This window comes from Tachypleus tridentatus, chromosome 9 (genome assembly GCF_004210375.1).
Source record: "Tachypleus tridentatus isolate NWPU-2018 chromosome 9, ASM421037v1, whole genome shotgun sequence".
NCBI classification, from domain to species: domain Eukaryota; kingdom Metazoa; phylum Arthropoda; class Merostomata; order Xiphosura; family Limulidae; genus Tachypleus; species Tachypleus tridentatus.
This window is the reverse complement of record NC_134833.1, coordinates 26,259,573-26,282,696: the sequence shown is the minus strand read 5'-3', so window position 1 is coordinate 26,282,696 and position 23,124 is coordinate 26,259,573. Positions and strand designations below refer to the sequence as shown.

The following is a 23,124-nucleotide window of genomic DNA, read 5'->3' as shown; positions in this document are numbered from 1 at the left end:
TAAAACAATTACAACAATAAAATATTAGTGTTCTGCTCCTAGCCAACCGAGTTATTCGATTAGACATCCCCTGTTAACATTTATGAATTATTACGAAGAATATTTCAGTACCAGTAGGCATATCATAATTATTACCATTAAAAATTAACAATAATAAGAGAGCTACATGCAATTATGATAAGCAAGTTGGTATACATCAAAACTGCACATTAGTTTGAACTAAATTACCAGTCTTAAAAATTATTACTGCATACAAAACCAGAGATGCAATACAAAGTGGAAATGTTCTTGTAACATGAAAAAAACTTAAACAAGAGCAATCAAACATTAATTCAATTTGCACCACATACCTAGGCTTGTACAAAGTCAAAACATAGTGGTTTAACACTTATTACATTTTTGAAAGAAAAAACTTTTCTGAACTAAGATACTGATGAAATCCAGAAATTCTTCAAAACAGTCTTCTGCTAACAGCATTCCCTTTCTAATAATATTAGCAGTATTGTAGTACATTTTTAAAACTTCATTTTATAACATATATTTTCAAATTATATTTTTATTTTTTGCTTTAGTGTTTTAGATAATATCTGGTATATCAATAGCCTTGCTTTGAACTAGCTTGCATTTTCTTCTTATATTAGTTGTACCTCAGGTTGAAGTTCTGATTTGTTATTTAACAACAGTCGTCTTTCTATCACCACTGAATTAACATAATTCTACATAACAAAGGTTCACCTTTTGTTTTATTAATGGTATTGGAAAACCATTCTGTAGCACTTTCTACATTATTTCATATTTTTTAAAGTGCTCTTATTGTTGTATTACACATCAATAAAGTGTTCTTATTCTATTATTGTTGAATTGTTTTAAATCATTCTTGACTAACACAATGATTGTTTGATTCAGTAGATGCAAGGAAACATTCTGTTAAAATATTTTCTTCTCAAAATATAACTCCATATGCAAGAAGATACATTTGTAGATTTATATGAATCAAAGCATTTACAAAGTGCATATACACACACACACACACAGCCAAAAACACTAGTTATGTACACCAATTGTTATTATCTACAAACAATGTATTGTTCTCGTTCACCAAATAGAGAAAACAGATCAGTTTCAGTAGTTTTAATTTCAAAATACTATCAAAGAAAGTTTAATCTCATTATCTATGAAGTATGTTGTCTGATCAGTGATAAAATCAAAATATGGCACGAAGATAATTCGCCAAGTTGTACAACATAATAACGTATATCAGGAATACTTTTATATTCTGTTTTGGTAAAATATAAAAACAGATAAAACATGACCATTATTTTGTCCCTTAAAAGGACATACTTTACATGTAGTTATTTCATTGGTGCTGACATGAAATAATTCATTTGTAGAAATTAATAAATTTCTAGATTTCCCCCCTTAAAACCACTGAACACTTATGAAAACATTTAAACTCTTATCTAAATACAATATTTTTTAACAAAAAAACACCTTTCTTTCACTTGAAGAAGTGCCCCTAAATCCAATATAGTTTAATATTTAAAGAAAGACCACCCTGGTGTCAAGTGGGAATACATGGAGGTGCCCAGTGAATTTTAGTTTAAGAAAATTGGAATAGCATATTCCACTTGTTCCAAATGGGAACAAAAATCCAATAAACCAACATCTAACTTATCAAACAGACACAACAGTTACCATATACTGTAACTTTACTAAGTTGGGGAAAGGTATTTCACATGTATATACATGTAGGGTAATTGCAAAACACTTCTAGAAACAAGATGTTAATGTTATATCAAGGTTCCACTGTTTTTGCACAAACATCATAGTTTCATTGAGAAAACAAAACTGGTTATGAGAATAATAGTACTGAGAAACAACACAATAACTCCACTAACATCTACCAATTAGTGAAGATTCAACCTCTTACTTACTCTAATATTCAGTCTCACTTCCAATGAGCCTGAGTTAAGATATAATCCATGCAATGTCATCAATATCTCACCAGGTTAAAATCCTAGTATACAATAAAATGCATTCTGTGAAAGTATTGCCTTACATTTTGACCCTAACAGTTTGGACAAGTTGAAGAAATTTTAAGCTTGAAAAAATAATTTTATTGCCCTAGTTTTTAGTTTTGTTTTCCTTCTAGTGGCTCACACAGCAAAACATTTGCTGCCAATTTGCCATCCCAGCTCATACGTTACAATTCTAGGGGCACTATTAGATTCAATTCTAGCATGTCTACAGAAAAACTGGATGGTCTATGTCGGTCATCATATTAAATATACTTAACTTGCTCACATTACATTGTCCTCTTCATGAACATCACATATATTAACAGTAAAGATTTTCTTCTAAATGCCCTTGCAAAAAGAAGGGTTTCTTCTTTAAATAAAGAAACTGCTCATTAAAGGTTCAAATCCTTTTGAATCCACTTTTGCGAACCAAGTACAAATTTGACAAGAGTAGTATTAGCTGGATTAGCTTGAATTTTTCTTTTAATTCAGAGTGATGGTAACAAATGGTCCCTGCACTACTTCAGTTCTGTACAAACTTGAAAAAAACTGGATATTGCAAAGTTTATCAACTTGCCAAACAGCTAATGAAGTTTAACAGCATGTTCAGTCTTTAACAAAAATACCACTTTTTATTCTCATATGTTAAGTTCTTTTCACTCTTCTACTCAGATAAACATTAGATATGTAACTGGGACTTTTGGAAGCTGGTTTTCCAGATATAGGCTCATAATAAAAAATAGCAAGTAGGCTGGAGTTATGCATACAAGATGAGATGGTACATGTGACAGCCAAACAGTCAAGCATTTAGAACAAGGGAACCATGTTCTTCAATAGGTATAAAAGTCAGCTTTATTTGTTGGTAATCAAAAAGTTTTATTCAATATGTTAAAAAACAAACACCATCAGCAAATAATCACAAATACATATTAAAAATATGGCTCTCAGATACACATTAGATCAGTATCATTGCCAGAAGTCCTTATGAGTACCCCCCCCATGGGGTATTACTCATCACCATGACTAGCATTTTTATAATACATGCACTAAAGCTTCAGCTTTTAAAGCCCTTAGCTCCAAAATGAAAAGCATTATTTTTTATTTTAAAACTTTTATAATAATACTGTACTAACCACAGCATTTTCTTATCATAAAATATTCTTACCTTCTGTTTATCCATTTGAAACAAATAGTAATAAACTTTTACTTCAAAAAAACATTCAGCCAACCACACTGCAATTATAAGCTATATGGTGTAAAATTATCATTAAAATCTTGAGAAACATTTTAAAACCTATTCACCATTGGTAATTATTCCTTACTAAAAACAAAAGATAGTTAAAAACATTTCCCTTGACCCTTCGATGTAAAAAGATTGTTTTAATGCACCATGTTTCCGTAAACAAGACATTAAATAATTCTCATGGTAAAGTAACAGCAAGTTGCAAAAAGATACTTTTACAAAATATTTGGAAGAGCAGTGATTACCAAGATATGTTTTATGACTGAATTTGGAAATAGGGTAATTTCATTATAGTGAGATAAGTTATTACTAAACCAGTTTCTGCTAGTAAATGAAATTTTAGGATAATCTAACAGGTTATGTTGTTTTGTAAATTCTTTAACATTAAACCCAAGTCAATCTTCCAGAGTAGCTAATTTAAAGTAAGTTGCATTTTCAGTTTAAGTACTTTTTTTGTTTACAAACAGCTCTAATAAAGCTCCTACATATTCTAATTATATTTCTCAGTATCCTAGAGACAAACAAAAAACATACAAAATACCCTTATTGAAATAATAAAAAAAAAAAGAATTCTTTAGTTCTCTAGTAGGGTGGAAACTGATGAAAGTTATCTGAAAAAAACATTACTGTCTTTATCTTCTTGTCTCAAAAGTACCAATTTACTCAATGATGTACATGTACACAAAACCCAGGTGAACATTGAACTAAAACACCTAATTACATTTACAAAAAACAACTTAATAATAGCTTAGAGAACGAAACTTAATTATAAGCAGTGTACACTCAGAGGTATAGCAACAGACAATTCATGGTGAGTATCTGTTGCATCAGGTATATACTGAAGATATTTTGATGGCACTGTTTAACTTGACTTATAGCACATTTTGTCACTTACAGACACCTATCCACAAAATTCCAATAAACTCCCTGACTCAGCTTTAACAAGCTGAGTGTTAGTTTTAATACACTTTGTGTATTTTTAATGTGCTCTTGAGGCTGGAAAGTTAATATAAAAAACATTATTCTGCAGCTGCGTAGCATTATATAGTAATGAAACATCAGTATTTAGTATGGACAGGACAAGACAACAGCAAATCTTCCAAGAATTCAATATTAAAATCAGTAAGAAATCTGAAAGCTTTGAAGAAAAAACAAAACAAAAACGTTACAGTTCTAATGAACAGTGTACAAAAATGACCAAGTTAACACTTGAACTAACAAGAATATACATGTTCAATATTCAAAGGAGAACTGGTAAAATCATAAACAAGTCAATACCAGAATTAATATATTTAGTACCTCGCTGGAATATATAGATACCAATTTGAGGTTAGTAAGGTAAACAGAAATAAAATAATTGATGTTTAAAATGTTGCTTTTGTGTACAAAATCAGATTTTTTGCATGTTTAACCCTTAAGACAGGAGCCATCATCAATAGATGTTGCTACCTACACTATTTCTGAAAAGTTTAATATTTATATACACAATGACAATTGTAAACAATTTCTTTTCATATCTTTAACACAATATCAATAAGGTACATTTGCATTGTATTACCTATAAATCATAAAACTACTAAAAATCAAATAATAACCAGATGAGATGTAAGCATCTGCTACTTTATAACTGTTCACCCAGCTAGTGTCAAAATTCAATTTTTCTGTTTCTCAGTGAGCTACTACTTGGATGATTTTTAAAATGACCTTCCTTTACTAACTTCACAAATCCTGCTTTAATGTAGTTAAACTAGTACAAAATAAGTCTGTTAAAACACACACCACTGTCAGTTGTGAAAAAGAGTTCCGTTATTCTTCAAAGTTAAAACAAATATTTATGTCACATGTGAATCAACCTTCTCTGTCTGCTTCTTTATATTGTTAGTGAGAAAGGTATCGTACATCAAAGCAAGCAGCATGTCTAAAGTAATCAGAATTAACTTGCTCTGAGGATTAAAAAACAAAGATTTAAAAACAAAAGAGAAGAAATGCTGTAACAGGACTGGCCTCACATCCCTACATGTGTTCAGGATGGTTCTGAATGCAATTTACCATTTGTGTTGGAGGAAGTTGACCTTGACAGATCTGATGAATAGCTGTGAATAAAGGAAATCTGGCAAGATGGAAAAACAAAATAAAGATATTACCCATTAAACAAAGTTTGTGGTTAATAATATACACATTAATATACAATGAAATTGCAAGCCTTATAGAGTTTTTCTTGAATGAAAGAAATAGCAAGATTTATGGAAGCAGATTTTCAAACTCCTATTCTTCATGAAATAATAATACACTGATGTTCAGAAGACTGGGTTTCAAACCTTCATTCCTCAAAATAGATTATGTTAACAAATTGTACAGTTACTTAAAATATTAAAAAGATTGAAGAAAACAAACAAAAATAGTATTAGTTTTAATACACTGTATTTTTAATGTGCTCTTGAGGCTGGAAAGTTAATATAAAAAACATTATTCTGCAGCTGAGTAGCATTATATAGTAATGAAACATCAGTATTTAGTATGGACAGGACAAGACAACAGCAAATCTTCCAAGAATTCAATATTAAAATCAGTAAAATCTGAAAGCTTTGAAGAAAAAACAAAACAAAAATGATTACTAAAATATTTTACTTTGAAAGAAGTTATCACAAAATTATCAGTTTAGCAAAAAACCAAAAAAAACCAACAATTCCACAAACAGGTTATTCACTGAGTCATATTTATGAGAAGTCAGAATCACAGATGCTTTAAATGCATATTTACAAGCCTAACTGCAATGCATATTGAATACTTTGTAGTAAGACACTCAATACAATAACCTCTTTATTAAATGTTTTTAAAAGACTATTAGAGAGCAAACAAATATTTAATGAAAGTTCTACTAAAAACCTTTAACTGTATATTGATGTTTCACATCAAAAGCTGATTAACAAACTAACCTGTCTTCCATTCCCTTGTTCTTTAACATAATGTATACTTCTTCAGCTGTCTGAGGCCCTTGCATTCTTTGACCATTTAAAATCTCCTTTTCCAGTTGTTCAATTTTCTGCAATTTAGGATGTTAGAGGACTCTTTAGATAATATGAAATCCTAACCCTAGATGAGCCAATAATTAAAAAACATTTAAACAGTTCAATTTATATCAAAACATTTTGAAACATTACATAATAACAGTGGTGCTAATATGAAAAAACTAAAAAGACAGGACATGACCAAAAATAGTTTAATACATTCATCAAATCTTCAAACAAATAATGAAACTCACTCCTAAATGAAATACAGGAAATTACATATTGTATACAATACCAACTTCAGTTCATTTGCATAAAGTGTAATTATACGGACCCAAATAAGAGAAATAAAGTCATCAAATCTCATCAAGTGTAAAGAACCAACAAGTAGGTAAACTCTTCAACCTTATTTAAATTTTTTTTAATTTGCTAGTTATTTTAAAATGGACAAAATTATGTTAAACGTAAACTGATTGTACGATGAACCACTGTTAATGTAATAGCAAAGTCTTCCTACGCGAGTCATAGATCATACACTATAAACAAAATTTATGATGCATCATTTCTGTAGTTGAATAGTTCCAGCTAACAATTCTACATGGACAAGAATCTTTCTCTTTGATTTTACACTCAATTTCTTAAAATAGAATTACAACTCCAAATTATTGCTATTTGTTAATTAATGTTCTTCACCAAGACAAGACTAAAGGAATGTCAGGTATGAAATTGGCCAGCCATATTAGCCAAAATAGAAAATACTTATGAAAAAAATATCCTCAAACTAACAAAACTTCTAGGATATGTTTTGCAACTTAATATGACTAGCATAAAAACACTCATGCCACACTGCAGGGTTCAAAAGGTCCCTTTACAATCCAGAGGTCCAGATCAAACAAACTCCTCTGTCCTTAATTATTTATATAGCTACCTCAAGAGGGACTTGTACTTGAAAGTAAACCTATTAGGATACTCCTCATAGTACCTGAGAATACATACCACATTTGGTCTCATTACTTGAGAGAGGAGGTTTAAAACAGCTTCAAAGTGTTTTAAGATCCTAAGGGAGCACAATAATACAAAATCTGACACCAGATTTTGGTCCACTGATTAACCTACTTCTAACCTTCAATCACATCTGGGTGATCTACAGGACTAGGGGGTGAGGGAAAGGCAAGATAAGAATTCCCACAGGTTACTCAGAGTTTGCCTATTAAGTTTGGTCTAAACAGCTCCAAAATTAAAAGTAGTCTGAGAACAACAAATTCACAAACACAGAATATTAGTATAGCATCAAGTACTCATGATATATTTCATGTGTTAAAGCTTCCAAAACTTGTGTGTTCAAATTTTGAAACACCACAAAAATATCTGAAATGCCTATGAATTATTCATTTTGATAATTTGTTATGGAAATACCTTATAGTTAAAAATTTGTAAATTCATGGATTCTCTAAACGCATACTATGTGATAGTCACACATGGAGTAGTTATCTTGTGATCTGCTAATACTGCATACATAGCTTGGACCCAACTCCCACACTTCAAGTAAAGCTCATCTGTAAGAACTTTACTCAACCATACATCACCTCAGTTTCATAAGTATTAACTGCTTCAATACCTAAATGTTTCACATTAAGTTAAAATGGAATCCTCTGAATAGCAGCTTATACGACACATGAACTCAATGGCCAGATTAGATGTATTCCAAACTCTGAACTAATGATCAGATAGAAGGTAGCCAGCCAGCAGAAACCACCAGCAAAGGAGTTTTTCATATCTTGGAACCAAATAATCTGGTTAACTGTCACATTTGATAATATATTCAGAGAAACATGTGAAGTACTTGTTTAGCAGTAATGTGCTTCAAACTTTAGACCCTTCAAGCTGCAACCCAGAACACTAACCACTAGGTCATTTTTGGTCCCTAAATTAGACCAACTATATCTATTATTTTGCAAATTCTACAAGTGTATAGCTTGTAGTAATGTACACTTTACCTTGCCTGTCTTGACAAAAGCTTCAGCCACCCTTCTGTTTCTGCCACCATAACACGTTGTGATCAGGTCTGCTACTCCACAACTTTCAAAAAATGTGCTGAGTTTAGAACCAGGATAGAAAACTTCAGCAAACTTTATCATCTCCATCAGCCCAAGTCGAATTACAGCAGCTTTAGTGTTATCCCCATAACCCAAGCCATCCACAAATCCTGCACCACAGGCTACAATATTCTATAAAACATGTACATTAAGTACTCAGACTAGAACATGAAGTCAAATAACTACATGTTTATCTTTACTGATGAAATACATTGCTTTTAAAATATTTTACTGGTAATAAATCTTTGCTTAGTAAAGCATAGAAGTATTATAATCTATAGCTTGTATTTAAAGACAAAGAAATTAAAATGACAACTGATAAAGGTAGCAAAGTTACCTGGATTTCTAATTATTATATCACAATACCAAGTTGTATTTATAACCAAACTTAATACCCTGTTGTGCATTTCATAGTATAATAATGTTAACCCCAATTTAACACTAAAGATAAAGTAAATAAAATATTTCAATTAAGCACAAAACAACTGTTGAGGAAGAGGCTACTATGGCTGAGAGGGAGACAAAAAGAAGAATGAACTGTAGAAAAAAGTGATATGGTTCACTAAAAACATTTTGAAGGCAAAATGGGCAAACCACTTAGAAGTTAAAGAACTTAGTTCTCTGTTAGTCACTACTTATGAACTTCAACCAAATGCCTACTTCAGATGTCATAGCTATAAGTATTCAAACTTATGATGAACAGAATAGCTTCATGTTCGATATAAAGTTTGTTCTTTAAAGAAAATACAGGAGAAACATGCTAGAAACATGTACTTATTAATGGTGAAACTAAAGCTATTGTTATTATTGACATTTTTAAACATGGGCAATGGGTCAGTACAAAATGTACGTACAGTACAATGGGTCAGTACAAAATGAACCTGAATAATACACTAACAAAAACAAGGAAGATTTTAAGAATGATGAAGTCTGTTTGCCACAAGCTTTTTTAAAGCAGAATGTAATGTATGTAGTAATACACATGTGCTGTTTGGGGATGAACTAGTGATGAAAAACAAATGTCTTAGAACTATATTTATACTTGTAGAAACCATAGCAAGCCACCATACCTAAAGACAAGGCAGATCAAACTTTCACAATTTGATGCCAAGTTATACAACTGAATGTGATAATAGTTTGAGGGAAAAAAAAACCAAAAAACATTGATTATCTGCAAAAATCACCAAACTGAGATTTATCTTGATAAAGAAAGTCAAAGACCTAATAATGTAATCAGACATCCTATCCTAATCTCTACAGCTAGATTTGGGTCATTTAAGATTTCAGGCAATAGAGGAAAAATAAATCAAAGATTCCACTTCAAGAATTAGGAACTTGAAGTGATCAGGGATAGCAAATGTACCAATGATAGCAATGAATAGATAAAACCTATCACCTAACTACCCTACAAAGTGAAAACATTTGTTTTGGTTCCTGTACAATTCAAGTAACCAAAAGACAGTAACAATCCAAATGACTGTTGATTTGACAGTATGAAGAAACAGAATTATGTAGAAACATCATTACTTAACATGTTCTTTTTTTAAATCCTTAAAACAGAGGATATGCTGCCAACATCCAACATAAAATCTTGATTTACCTATGGGATGACAACAAAGTCTGATAACATGTCTCTTTCAGTTGAAAAGACATCCAAACCATGTTATTAACTACCTTTAAATATACCAGAAATTTCAAGAGGTTGGGATAATTATTATAATGTCAAAAATAATTCTGGCAAAATGTGCAAAACAAGTTTTAAGAGTGAAGTAAATTGTTGACACTTATATAATCTCTCTCTCTCTCAAAGTGTTGTACTTAGTTGAACATTCTTTAATGCATAATTTATAATATTAATTGAACTGTTAGTTTTCCGATGGTGTAAATAGTTTTAGAGCATAATTTTTAAATAAACATGAAAATAGTATTAGGCTTACAATAAGATAAATTTTTAGAGTCCACATGCATCAGAGTGAAACAATGTAAATAAGATTATCAAGGGACAAGTTTTACAATTTAAAAGTTTTAATACACAATGTTGACATGCTTCAAAATAAACTTTAGTGAGTTACTGTCAGATGCCATTTAAGTTTAGGAAGTTAATGCTCATATATCATTTAGGCTTAAATTACTATTTTAGCCTAGCTTTAAATGAATGATGGTGATTTTAGGAAGAGATTGTATATACAGGTAGGGCAGACAAGTAATGTATATCATAACTGAAAGTGTGATAAATCACACTTTGAAGTAAATCATCTGTTTTAATGTGTAGAATACATGAGTACTAGGAAGTTGAATTATGTTCCTTAAGAAACTTTTGGGCTTAATTACTTAACAATTTACAATAAATTTGTTTAAAGATAATTTTAATTATGATTATATCAATATCCCAATATTATTAACATACAAGAGTATATTCAATTTCATCTTATATTTACCTCACAATGTAGTTCTAAGTTTCAAAATGTTCAACACATTCTCTCTCATTGAAAAACCCAACAAAAAACAAAACATAATTAACACTAAAAAAATTTCTAAAATCACACACTATTCTGAATTTCACATCTGATTTTACAAAATAATTTAATTGGGATTTGGATGGGCCATGTTGCTTTTAGAAATTAAATCACTAAGAAATTTTATACATATAAAAAATATTTTACCGTTAAATAACTTATAATGCACGACTATAGGGTATTAACCATTTTCTCTTCCATTCAAACTATCTTTGAATACTTAGGGCAGGGTAATTTAACTTGCTACTTATTAGCAGTGACAACATTAATTACCTTCATGTAAACCATTCACTTAAGTGAAATTAGTTTCTGATTATTAAACTCTTTCACCAATAAACTGATTACGTTGACTGACCAACCATTTGAAGTTAGCATTACCAATAGTTATAATTTATTTTGTCAACTGTAAGTAATTGAAACATGGACGTTGTGTTTGTTTGTTATATATAGCGGGCTATCCGTGCTCTGCATAAGTGTAGCTTTTTCTCTCTCTCTCTCTCATCTTCAGTCTTGATTTGGGGTTTTGGGTTTAATTCCAACTGCCACTAAACGTACTCATCCCGAGTCAGCAGATCTACCAAGGCTCTCCGTTAATGGAATTACATGCACATCACCGACATTTCATTTTTACTTACCTGTGTACATTCCATTGTTTGAGAAACACTAGATTAAATCAAAATGTAATTTATTAGCAAATACCAATAACTTCCCAACTCTAATGTTTAGATTTGAAATGTCATGTGAAATACACATGATTAAAAATTATTGAACAGGAAGTTAGTCAAGATTTGTGTGTGTGTTTTTTCTCGTACCTTTAGAGCTCCGCATAGTTCGATAGTGTGAACATCATCAACAACAACCACTCTGAAATAATCTGTTTGAACAAGTTCTTTCAATAACTTTCCTTCTTCTTTGTTAGTACAACCTACAAGAAAATAGCCAAAAACAACTAACTTACAACTTTCTAAATTATAGTTAGTTTTTACATTATAGTGAAGATTTAGTTTTGCCAGTGAACAATAATCAGAACAAAAACAAGTTGAAAAATTTTAAAACATGCATTAAAAGAGTTAAAACATTAAGATATTTTAAAACCATACAAAAAAAAAATTTTGTATTGAAAGTTCTGTATAGGAAAAGTGTTAGATTGTGTTCTTTAGTCGTATGCAATTTGTTTCAAAATGATTCACTAAGATCAAACCATTCATAAACACTACTGATACAATTCATTTTATATATCAAAATTGCCATTATTTATTGAAAAGAACATAGTTTAAGAACCTCAACTTCTAAGTATCAAATTTCAAAGTTACATCAAAAATATGTAATCAAACTGTCAAATACATTCCTAACAAAAAAATTGTGTTCTTGTTGTGAGAAGAGTATTATTTCAAATTGTGTTCTATTATAAAAGAAATGGTGGTTGTACATTATTTACTTTTAAAGTTGTCTGAATCCTGAATACACAAAGTATGAAATCTATTACATTCCATTGTTCGAGAAACACTGTATTAGAGGATAAATAAGTGCTACATGATTACATGCATAGATAATAACATACATACCATATCCATTGATGTGAGAGTGTGTATATATATTTTACCTCTTACTTGAATATTTTATCTCTAAAGTTAAAGAAATTACTATAATGTAATAGAAAGAAGGCTGATGTAGAAAAAAAAACCCACTATGGAAAAAGAAAAGAAAATAATTCACATGACCACAGACTGCTTAACAGTACAGTAAAGCACATTGGTACTTTGGGATGTTGGTTTAGAGTAGAGCTGTTTTATTCAATTAAGACGGCTTGGATTTATTTTGCATATGTTGATGTTTGTTTTTTGTTGAAATAATGGTTAAAAGTAAGAAAGAAGCCACAAAACGACAATAAGCAAAACCTATCATGACCTTTTTGACATTCACTGCTTTACAACACTAACTGGACATACTAACAAAAGGAATATATCTGCAGCTACAAATGCAGTGTGTGTGTGTGTGTGTGTGTGTGTGTGTGTGTGTGTGTGTGTGTGTGTGTGTGTGTGTGTGTGTGTACTTTTAACTCACTAAAACCTGGGTAACCCTTACTTCAGAGTACACAGCAGTATAGTGCATAAAGTTAAAATGAAGAAATCAAAGGCATCTGAAGGTGGAACACACAAACATAAGAAATTAAAAATGTACAAAAATGACTGACTTCAAAAACAACATGTAGAAACTTTAACTGCAGTTGGAAATCCTGTAAAGAAGATAAAATAAGGGTTCAATAGACATAAGAATCTCAAAAAGAATGAGAAAGAATTACAGACAATGGAGGAACTGAATCTAATATTGTATAACAGTTGTTTCTGAAAGTAAAAGTACAGAGATGTAGCTTAGCAACCCACCTATTGTCGTCTCACAGAATTTCTCTGCTGCTACTTCAGGAGCAAGGTTAGCACCCATTAATACTGCTACATCTATATTTAACAATTTATTTATGACGTTGCTTATCAAGTCTATGCCACCACCAGGTGTAATGTCAAAACCCTATGAAAGAAACATGGATTATTTAAATATACTACTCACAATAAAGGTTAATTGAAATTTGCAACATTATAGGTATAATAATGCAAAACAGTTATAAAATATCAATGGCCCCTTTAGTTACATTTTATGCCAATGATCCATCACAACAGTTAGGCAATTTAATGTACAAGTGGTTGGTTATTAAATGGATGTGATCTACAACAATGAAAAAAGTTACAGTATCTATAATAGCTCAGGGCTAAGATCATAGAAGGCCGTATTGCTCTCTTGTAGCAAAGCCACATTGGGCTATCTGCTGTGTCCACAAAGGTGAATATAAACCTTAATTGTAGCATTGTAAATCCAAAGACTTACATCTGTCCCATGGGTGCATGAACACAGAATATGGAGCTTTAGTTTTATACCCTCCCCCCCTTTCCATAAGCTCCCATACTCCCTTTCTCTTTTCTACTGAGATAACCTTTTACCAAATATAAAGGTTTTAAAATACTAAAGCCAAGTTAACAAATTATCCAAAAGCTATTAAAATAGCTATACCACCACAGATTCACAAATAATTAACTGTCTACTCTACCCTTAGGTTAATCAACTTCTGACAAAGATTCTTATTTGCACTTATGTTTATTACATAACTTCAGTGAATGTCATTAATTCTGTGAACCAAACACATTTCCAAATGTGTTATGAATTATTCTATTTTTTATTTATGCTGAGGTAAGGGCAGAGATTGTGCAGATCTAGAAATTGTTAGTGCATATGAATTTGCCTTTTGTTTAACAGGTAAACCTGGTAAGCACCAATCAACTCTGAACCACATAACATCTTCAAAGATGTTCCAATTTATTTTAGTTTTGTATAAACTGGAGGTATGGGCACAGATGTACAATACACATACCTAGGATATACATAATTTCACACTCCAAAAAGTTTTTTTTTTTTTATTATTATTATTACAAGTTTATCAAATTAGTAACAATTGAGGATTTGATTTATGAAGACATTAAGTTAGTCAATATGTTTTTTGTAATGAAGCACAAAGCTACACGTAGTAGTTAGAAAAGCAATTCGATATATTCTCAAATAGAGATGCACATATAAACTATCTTTATAAACAAACATTTCCTGTGTAATCATAAAAATTATATTAAATTACTTGAAATACAAAAAAAAAAAAAAAGTCTCATTTCCTTAACAGTTTCAGTTCCAAGATCAGTTCAGCATCTTTTAATAAGTAGCATATTGTGGTAAGTGAGAAAAATTCTCCTGTAGGAGCTTATAATATAAAATGTTAAAAACTTATCAAAATAACAAAGTAAAAAACAATTATAAAACAGTAATCTCAAAATCAATGATAGGATTTTTTTCTCCTTCTAATCATACAAGTTTCTTTAATACAATTTCTAAAACATCCAACAATCACTTTATTAACTATTATTTAAATTTTTTGTATTTAATAATCTTAAAAAGTTAAGAGGTAAGCACAAATTTATACTATCCTAAATGTTTCTTTTTTCTTGTATGCAATTTGAGTGTCTATAATACTCATCTAATCTTCTCCTGAATCCTTTCAGTGTTGCAGGTTCTATCATAAAGGTAAGCTATTCCACTGGATAATTATCTTGTTTCTAAATGTCTATACTGCATGTGTGATGCGAGGTTTGCTGTTTTCATACTTCTACATACAATGTTAACACATTAATATAACTTACATTGCTTCTCCCATCTTACACTTACATACACAAACCCAATATTAACAAATTGATGTAACTTACTTTGATCAGGGAAACACCAATAGCTGTTGGTTTTATTTTCCCAACTAATGGTTGACAAGTTACTCTGACAAACTTATGAGGTAGTACAAAAATAATAATATCAGCGTCTTTAGCTGTATCCACTACATCAGGATTTGCTACCTATAAAAAAAATAAAAAATTGAATGTCTGTTAAAAGCACCTACTTAGAGATGCAGTGCACTCTCACTCAGTTAAGTTATATAACAGTAATTTCACATCCATCATAAATAACAGCAGAAAAGTGCATATCAGGACAGCTGGTATGGCTATTAACACTTACCAAAATAAAGTAAATAATACTCTAACCTTCTTAGGTCATCTTCAGGTTAACATTTTTTACTTCAAGTGGGTTTTCTTGATGTTACAAAAGCAGAAAAGTTAGTATTTTATTAAAACTACTGATCAGTGAAACATTATAGAAGTCATAAGTAGTTGTATCATAAGAATCATGTATTAATGGATACTCAAATATAATTAACACTATATTTAAAAAACAACTGGAAATATCTGCTTTTATTTTATTCTAAAAATTAAAATATTTTACCATTAAAAGAAATACAACTTGAAGCTCTTGATAATTGTCAAAACTGGGAGATAAAGAAGCAATTTTGTTCCCTCATTTGATTAATAAAACTTCAGAAAATTTTTCGTGTTGGAAGTAACGATTTATGTTTAATTATTCCTGACAATAGCAACATTACATCAACCCTAAGCCAACATTATCAATCCAGTGGTATATTAGTTATGTTAAACTTAAAGAAACACTGTACATAAATAAAATGTTAACAATCTAAATTTTTAATGAATTTATGAAAAACAGCATACTCAAACAGGTATGTTAATTATTTCTTAAGAACATTTGATATGCAATAAAAGGTGTAATCAATTATTGAACTTGATGATTTTCTGTCTCCAACTTCAGAAAGGTGTTTACAAAAAATACATAGAGGAATAAAATGTTTAAATATATTTATGATACATTTTGTTTGAGAACATTGCACTGAATAGATTCCTATGACTTTGTGGTTGGGAAGTATAAATACCTTTTAAATATTGAAATACAACACAAATAAAATGAACATAAAATTTATATTTATGAAAGTTTGTACCCTTCAAAAGACAGTCTTATTTATGATAAAAAATTGACTAGATATTTTCCAGTGTGTCAAAAATATAATTATTAATATGACATTATTTATATATAACAAAGTATATCAACTTCCAGCAAGATATAAAGCAGGTTTATATCACTGTGTAGACTCACAATAAAGTTAATACATTAGAACTTTTTTTAAAAGAAAATGCTATCCTTTTAGTAGTTAAACCACATTTCAATGCAAGTACAACATTTAGCTTTGGGTAGCTGCTTTTCCCATAGTTCTAACCTTGTATAAGCTTCATGTATGTACAAAATGATGAATCCAACAAATTTTTTTATGTTCAGTTATTTGCACAAATCATACCAAGTTTTGCACCATTATTCACAATAAAACAGTTTACTGTAAACACTTATTTTATAAGTGAAATTTAACACAACAAGTTACTTACTACATTAGGTGGTATCGGAAACCCTGGCAGGTATTTTACATTTTCATGTTTTCTGTTGATTATTTCACTCAACTTCTGTCCATCTACCAGTTCTTCGAACACGTACATTTTCACCATGCTATCAAACTTTCCATTTTTTAACACATTACTTCCAATGATTCTGGAAATGGCAGAGCCCCTGCAATGCAAGTTACATGAATGAACCTTTTAAAAAGATTGTAGAGAAACATAGCAAGATGCTGGTAAAACAAAATATTAACTTTATAACCAAAAGTGAACAAAAATTTAATTTCTTCAAATCAACTTTTAAGTTATAACAAATTAACATAACGGAGATAAAGATTTCTGGTCATTCATGGCTGCCCTTGCACATTTGTGCTTGAAAAAATTAAAACATTTAAATCCATTATTTTTCGAAAAACTCCAGTTTTTGCCTCTTAAAATTCTGTCCTCTACTGTTGCCTTAACAAAATTCATTCAGTCAGTAAATCATCATGTTAACTAAAGCCTAGTCTGTCATATCCAAATCTTAAGCTTGTCCTCTCATTCTGATGTCTTCAGAATTTAGCAAAAAGAAACCAGTCTTATCATATTAACTTTGTAGATAACCTTACAAATGTTAACAAACATCACTTCATACCCTTCTTTTCTCAAGAGATAATCAGTTAAGATAGTTTAACTTATTTCCATACAATAACCCTTCCATCCTCAAAATCATTCTGATAGCCACACTTCCAAACACTTCGTAACAAGTCATTATCCCTCCTCAGATAAAGACAAACTTTATTCACTATTCCAAGTAAGATCTAATTATATCCTTAAACTTGGGATAAATACTAAGAGCTTTATTACAACTAACAACTGTCTTGATAGCTTATGTAACTTGTCAACCAGTAGTTCAAGATTCTTTTCTACAGCGAGTTCCCATTCATATGCAATATAAATTATAACCAAGATGTACTATTTTACACTTCTATAATCAAAAGTTATTTGATAACTATTTGTCTAACTTACCAATTAATGAAAGTTATTGTTTACGGGCACTATCAAGCCTTGCTAATTTATTATTATACAATTATCAATATCAAGCTAAATAATGAAAAACAAGTGTCTAAAGCACCGATTCCAGAGATAATCTACTAGTAAGTGATTCAGCTTGACTGGACTCCATCAATAAATAACAGTAGTTTGTAAAGATAAAAACAGAATATGAAACTAAAAAACAAACTTATTGTGTGCAATAGCATGAAATACAATTTTTGCATACAATTTATATTTACTATTATCAACACAAAACACCTAATTTACTGTACAGAAGGCTCAAACAAATTAAAATTACTACATTAACTGTTTATCTCAATGAAAAAATTATTTATATTGTTGTTCAACTAATGTGAAAATTATGCTTGATACCACACATTTCAATGCAGTGTATGTTGCAAGAAAAAACATGCTTAAAAAAGGGAAATCAAGGCTACAAATGTTATACCTTCACATCAGTAAAAACTAAACACTTATCCTGTGAAATCTGTCATTCTGTTCCTCTTCCTTGACCTTTGTAGTAAACACTGTACAAGTCTTCATTGGGGCCAAGTATGTTGCTTATCATACATAAATATACAGAAGTGATAAAACCAGCATTTTGCAAACCCACAAATACACACAAATTTACTTTTAGATTCTATTTCCAAATAGTTTTGTACTTCATTATGAAGTTTGCAGCTGAACATCAATAAAAGAACAGTTCAACAATGCAATCCAAAAGAAGATTTTGATTTTACTTTCAGGTATTAAAGGGCTATCTTTCATTAGTACACACTGTACTTGTAATACGTTCTAAAAAGCTATAAATACATTCCCCAGAATCTGCTAGTGTAAAGTATTTGAACCCACAGCTAATAACACAAGTATAAAAAGTTATTAAAAACTGAACAGAGTTTAGAACTTGGGAGGGGTGGCATAATTAACATTTAAAGGAAGTAAGCAAAATAATGTTATTAAAAGTAAGGAACATATTCCTAATTTTAGGAGGTTCTTTCAAGTAATTTCATATATAATTCAGAAGCAATAATATAAACAGATATTATATTAATAAGACTGCTACAAAAACAAAACACACACACATAGATAATTATAGGTTTAATGGAATTTTATGTACTTTGAGATCTACAATGAACACTGCTTTTGTGCCTTTACTTCTAAAACAACCTTGGCAGAAATGCAACTGCTTGTCTATCAACAACGTGATAAATGTGCTCCATTTGAGTAATAGCCTTCATTTGAACTGTGTTTTCACTTACTGCACTGTACAATGTGTTGATTAACTAAAATAATTAAAAGGGGGTATAAACAGAAGTTTCAGCTTATGCCAATAAAGACCATTATCTAACTATTTAAACTGCTAGACTGTTCAAGTACTAAATCTACCACAAAATAAAGATAGGACAGAAAATTACAGAATAAAAGGAGTAAGGCAATATTATACTGGAAATTGTTGTCGTGCTTGATTTTGTACATATGTGCAGATAGTTGTTTATATTAAAATACACGTGTCTTTATTCTACCATTTTAGCCAAAATATTTGCTAAGATAACAGATGTAAAATACATATTAATTAAAATTAGTTGTGCCAAAGCAGATACCAAAATACTTGTATTTACAGTATATCCTTTATACTCTATGAAATATGTACATTTATATATAAACAGGTTCTGTCTTCCTCTTTACAAGTACTGTATCTTGTTTTCTCTATGGTTACCTATTAGCTTGCACAATGTTTCTAAAGTATAAAATGTAAACTTATAGTGACACTTACAGTAAAATAATATGTAAAGTGAAACTTGCACCTCGTTCAAAGTATGTACACCTATTAAAGATTTACACTTGTTAAGGTTAACTGAACTTGTTGGCCATTCATTTACTGAAATATAACCACATTCTGTTCACATGCACATCTTCATTGATACTACTTACATAAATTAATGATATTCATGTATATTATACAGTACGTAAAGTAAATTATAAGAAAATTATAAATTACATAAATTCAGCTTTTATTTTTTTTTATAGAACACACCAATAGCCATATTAATAATAAAAGCATGCATCATATAATAATACCAACTTGTCCAAATTAAACTACCATAGAATAAGTTGTATCACAATTTTCTACTAAAAATTACAAGATTATTACATCCTTTTAATCTTTGAAACCTTTTATAACATGAGAAGTCAAAACCTGTAAAAACTCAAAACCAAACGAATTCTGGTATTCAGACTATCTTTACATTTTTCAGGTTACAGAAAACTAATTTTACTGATGGCATGTCCACAGTTTAAATGTCATTGCAACACAAAACAGTACAGCTTTTAGTTCAAATAAGCTTACCATACTACAGGTACAACACAAAATAATTTAAACCAAGTCTAGTAGTAACTTCTATAAAAGTCTTTGCTGTAAGAATATCTTAGTAGTAATAATGTATGCATATTTATTATGTATAAAACAATTTCTACTTTTAACATCATAACTGACAAATATTTTAAATTGTATAAAACATACAGGTTATCAGTTCTAGTTATAACATTCCTTTTTAAACCTACATTAATCATTATGTTTACTTCCAATCCACAAAGGGGGCTGCAAGTATAACCAATTTTAACATTACACACAAATTCCTTCATTCAGCACTGGTCCTTTATGACACTTATATAGTTTGTCCTACTTGTCCATGTATGCCTACATGTAGTCCTTCAAAAATACTAACTAGGTAAAAAAAAAATTGGGTCAATGTGTGAATAAGTCGGATACCTACTAAAATGAGTGTGAATCACAGTAATTTTATTGAAAAATAAGCGCACGATATGCTAAAATTTAAAATATTAATATACTTTTAGACAGAATGACAAACAAAATCATGAACTTTATTCTTATTTGTCATTTTTATTTAGATTTAATAGGTACTAAGTTTTTTTTTGTTTTTCTTTTGAGTATGTTTGAACAACGAATAAAAATACATTTTAATATTACAAGCCTTATTTAAGCACAGACAATGACGTAAACTAACAAATGTTAGTACGTATAATCTACTCACAAGACCAGACACAAGGATATACCATTAAAACTTCTAATACTTAACATCCGATTAGAGTTACGTTAATCTCGTTGGTAACACTTACGAGACTTCAGTTATTTCGTCAATTAATTTTAAATAACCATACTTAGTTATGCTAGAATAAGTAAATTGTGTACATACCTACGTGCAGCGACTCGTTATCTTGCTCTGTATAAGTTATGTACGTGTATATAAACACAAGTAATTAACTTATAACGCTACAGCTAACATTATACTAATAGTAATAACTATTAAAATAATGATAAGATTAAGTAAGAATGTTTAAGATATGACTGAAGACGATACATTGGTAATACATACCAGTTTCCCGATCCTATAATGGAAACTTTCTTCGGGGAAGACTGCTCCACAGCTTCGCTCATTTTAAGAATAAAAAAATACGTAGCCTTTCACTACGACTTCACTCAAACTAACTTCAAAACAACACTCACTTTCTAAGGAATTGAAGTTATTTTCTAGCCACTTCCATCAACATCTACATAAATTCGACACGGAATGACAGTCTGCTACACCTGCCTTTCATAACTGTATTATATGTAGTTGGTAGAGGTCGCTGCCAGCAATAGTAGAAGCAATTAACAATTAGTTTTATAACAACCTTCAACATTAGTTGATAAAGGAAATGAAAGAAATTATGAAAAGGAACTACATGTTGGTGATGCCGATTTGTATCACGATTAATGCGTGTGAGAAAATGAACAAACACTTTAGAATTGCTATTATTGTGACGTACAAAAGTATTTTGAGTCTAGTAATAGCACTTTGTAAGACCCCTCCTTTGAATATTTCAGAAGGAGAATTAGTTACATTAATGCTACATAATCTTAAAGTATTGATGTAAATTACATACGACAGGTGAAGAGGAGTCCAAACATCCAACAGCACATACCATTTGTCAGGTGTTTTTATATATGCTACAAAGATCAAATAAGGCACATGATTTCATATATAGCACCAAACATGTTCGCCCTTTCAGCCGTGGGGGCATTATAATGTTACAGCCAATCCCACTATTCATTGGTAAAAGAGTAGCCCAAGAGTTGGCTATGGGTGATGATGACTAGCTGCCTTCCCTCTAGGCTTACACTGCTAAATTATGGACGACTAGCGCAGATAGCCCTAGTGTAGCTTTGCGTGAAATTCAAAAACAAACTTGTTTGTCTTTTTAGGAAAATATAAACAATGATTAACAAAGTCTTTGTATAGAAAGTTAACTTTATGTTTGGTGACGTTTTCGATTTTCTTTTTTAGCTAAGGTCTACAGTAAACCTTATTTTCACATTAACACTAAAAAGCTAATACTATAAAAATTAAGAAAAATATAAACTATTTATTGCACTTTAAATTAAAATTAACTATGGGTGTTATGATTCGTTTGTACAACCTGCTTAAAGGTGGAAACGAGTAGCAATCTGTAAGGGTTTCATTTATTCTTGAATGATCCGTTAGTACTAGCTAAGTGAGACTGAATATGCGGCTTCGTAGTTCAGGTATAAAACAAGATTTTATAGAGATAACAAAAGTAGATGGACGATGTTTAGAAAGCCTTCCGTTTTTCTTCTTTAGGTCAGCTTGGTAGAACTTGTCATACGTATGCTGTTTTTGTACGTCTTTAGATCTCTAAGGTTTGTGTGTGTGTTTTCTTATAACAAAGCCACATCTCGCTATCTGCTGAGTCCACCGAGAGGAATTGAACCCCCTGATTTAGCGTTGCAGATCCGAAGACTTACCGCTGTACTAGCGGTGGACCTCTCTTAGGTCTTCTGTGCAATTGTTTCACTGAACTAGGTACTTACTGTCCTTTCCCTTTCGTCTCGTTTCATTATGAATAGACTTTCTAGGCCATGTATAAAACCATAATTGTAACTCTAGTGTTAAGCACATGCACCATTTCTCTAAATGCCATATAAATTTAATAAAGACAAATAGTGTAGAATGTCTAACGGCAACTTTATGTAATAAAATGTGGACATTTAACACTAAAAACAAACAAGCAAATGGTTTCGATACACGTACTAGGGAGATCATAGGTAGCCCGTTGTTTAACTTTATATTCAATAACAAACTCTCCAAAACAACAACAAACCATAGAATTTTTTCATAATGTGAGGGCATGGCCAAGTGGTAAGGTCTTCATCTCCATCTCGTAATCCAGGAGTCGCAGGTTCGAATCCCTGTCATACCAAAACTTGCTCGCCCTTTCAGCCGTAGAGGCGTTATTATGTAATGGTCAATTCCAC

The 23,124-nt window shown here is 30.6% G+C and overlaps 1 protein-coding gene across 3 annotated transcripts; it reads right to left on the bottom strand.

Annotated features, from left to right (window-relative positions):
• Nucleotides 1-2,847: 2,847 nt before the first annotated feature.
• Nucleotides 2,848-21,434, bottom strand: LOC143224897 (glycerol-3-phosphate dehydrogenase [NAD(+)], cytoplasmic-like). 3 transcript variants are annotated; one of them, XR_013013502.1, is made up of 8 exons: nt 21,185-21,433; nt 16,749-16,926; nt 15,180-15,320; nt 13,266-13,407; nt 11,694-11,806; nt 8,267-8,497; nt 6,198-6,354; nt 2,848-5,371 (listed from the first exon to the last, which is right to left on the bottom strand). XR_013013502.1 is itself a non-coding variant. In XM_076453345.1 (8 exons), the coding sequence occupies exons 1-8, from the start codon at nt 21,244-21,246 to the stop codon at nt 5,275-5,277; spliced, it is 1,071 nt and encodes a 356-aa protein (XP_076309460.1). In that variant the 5' UTR covers nt 21,247-21,434; the 3' UTR covers nt 2,848-5,274. The 3 variants fall into 3 exon arrangements, 2 of the variants coding, with proteins under 2 accessions (XP_076309460.1, XP_076309461.1); XM_076453345.1 differs by having other exon boundaries at nt 6,198-6,304; nt 21,185-21,434; XM_076453346.1 differs by lacking the exon at nt 21,185-21,433 and adding an exon at nt 20,352-20,375 and having other exon boundaries at nt 6,198-6,304.
• Between the last annotated feature and the right edge of the window lie 1,690 nt (nt 21,435-23,124).

Excerpts from the sequence above, each read along its gene's own strand:
- LOC143224897 (XM_076453345.1), bottom strand. The coding sequence starts at position 21,246 with ATGAGCGAAGCTGTGGAGCAGTCTTCCCCGAAGAAAGTTTCCATTATA. Across the intron at positions 15,321-16,748 it reads TTCCGATACCACCTAATGTA|GTAGCAAATCCTGATGTAGT; the intron begins GTAAGTAACTTG and ends TTTTTTTTATAG. Across the intron at positions 8,498-11,693 it reads AACTATGCGGAGCTCTAAAG|AATATTGTAGCCTGTGGTGC; the intron begins GTACGAGAAAAA and ends CATGTTTTATAG.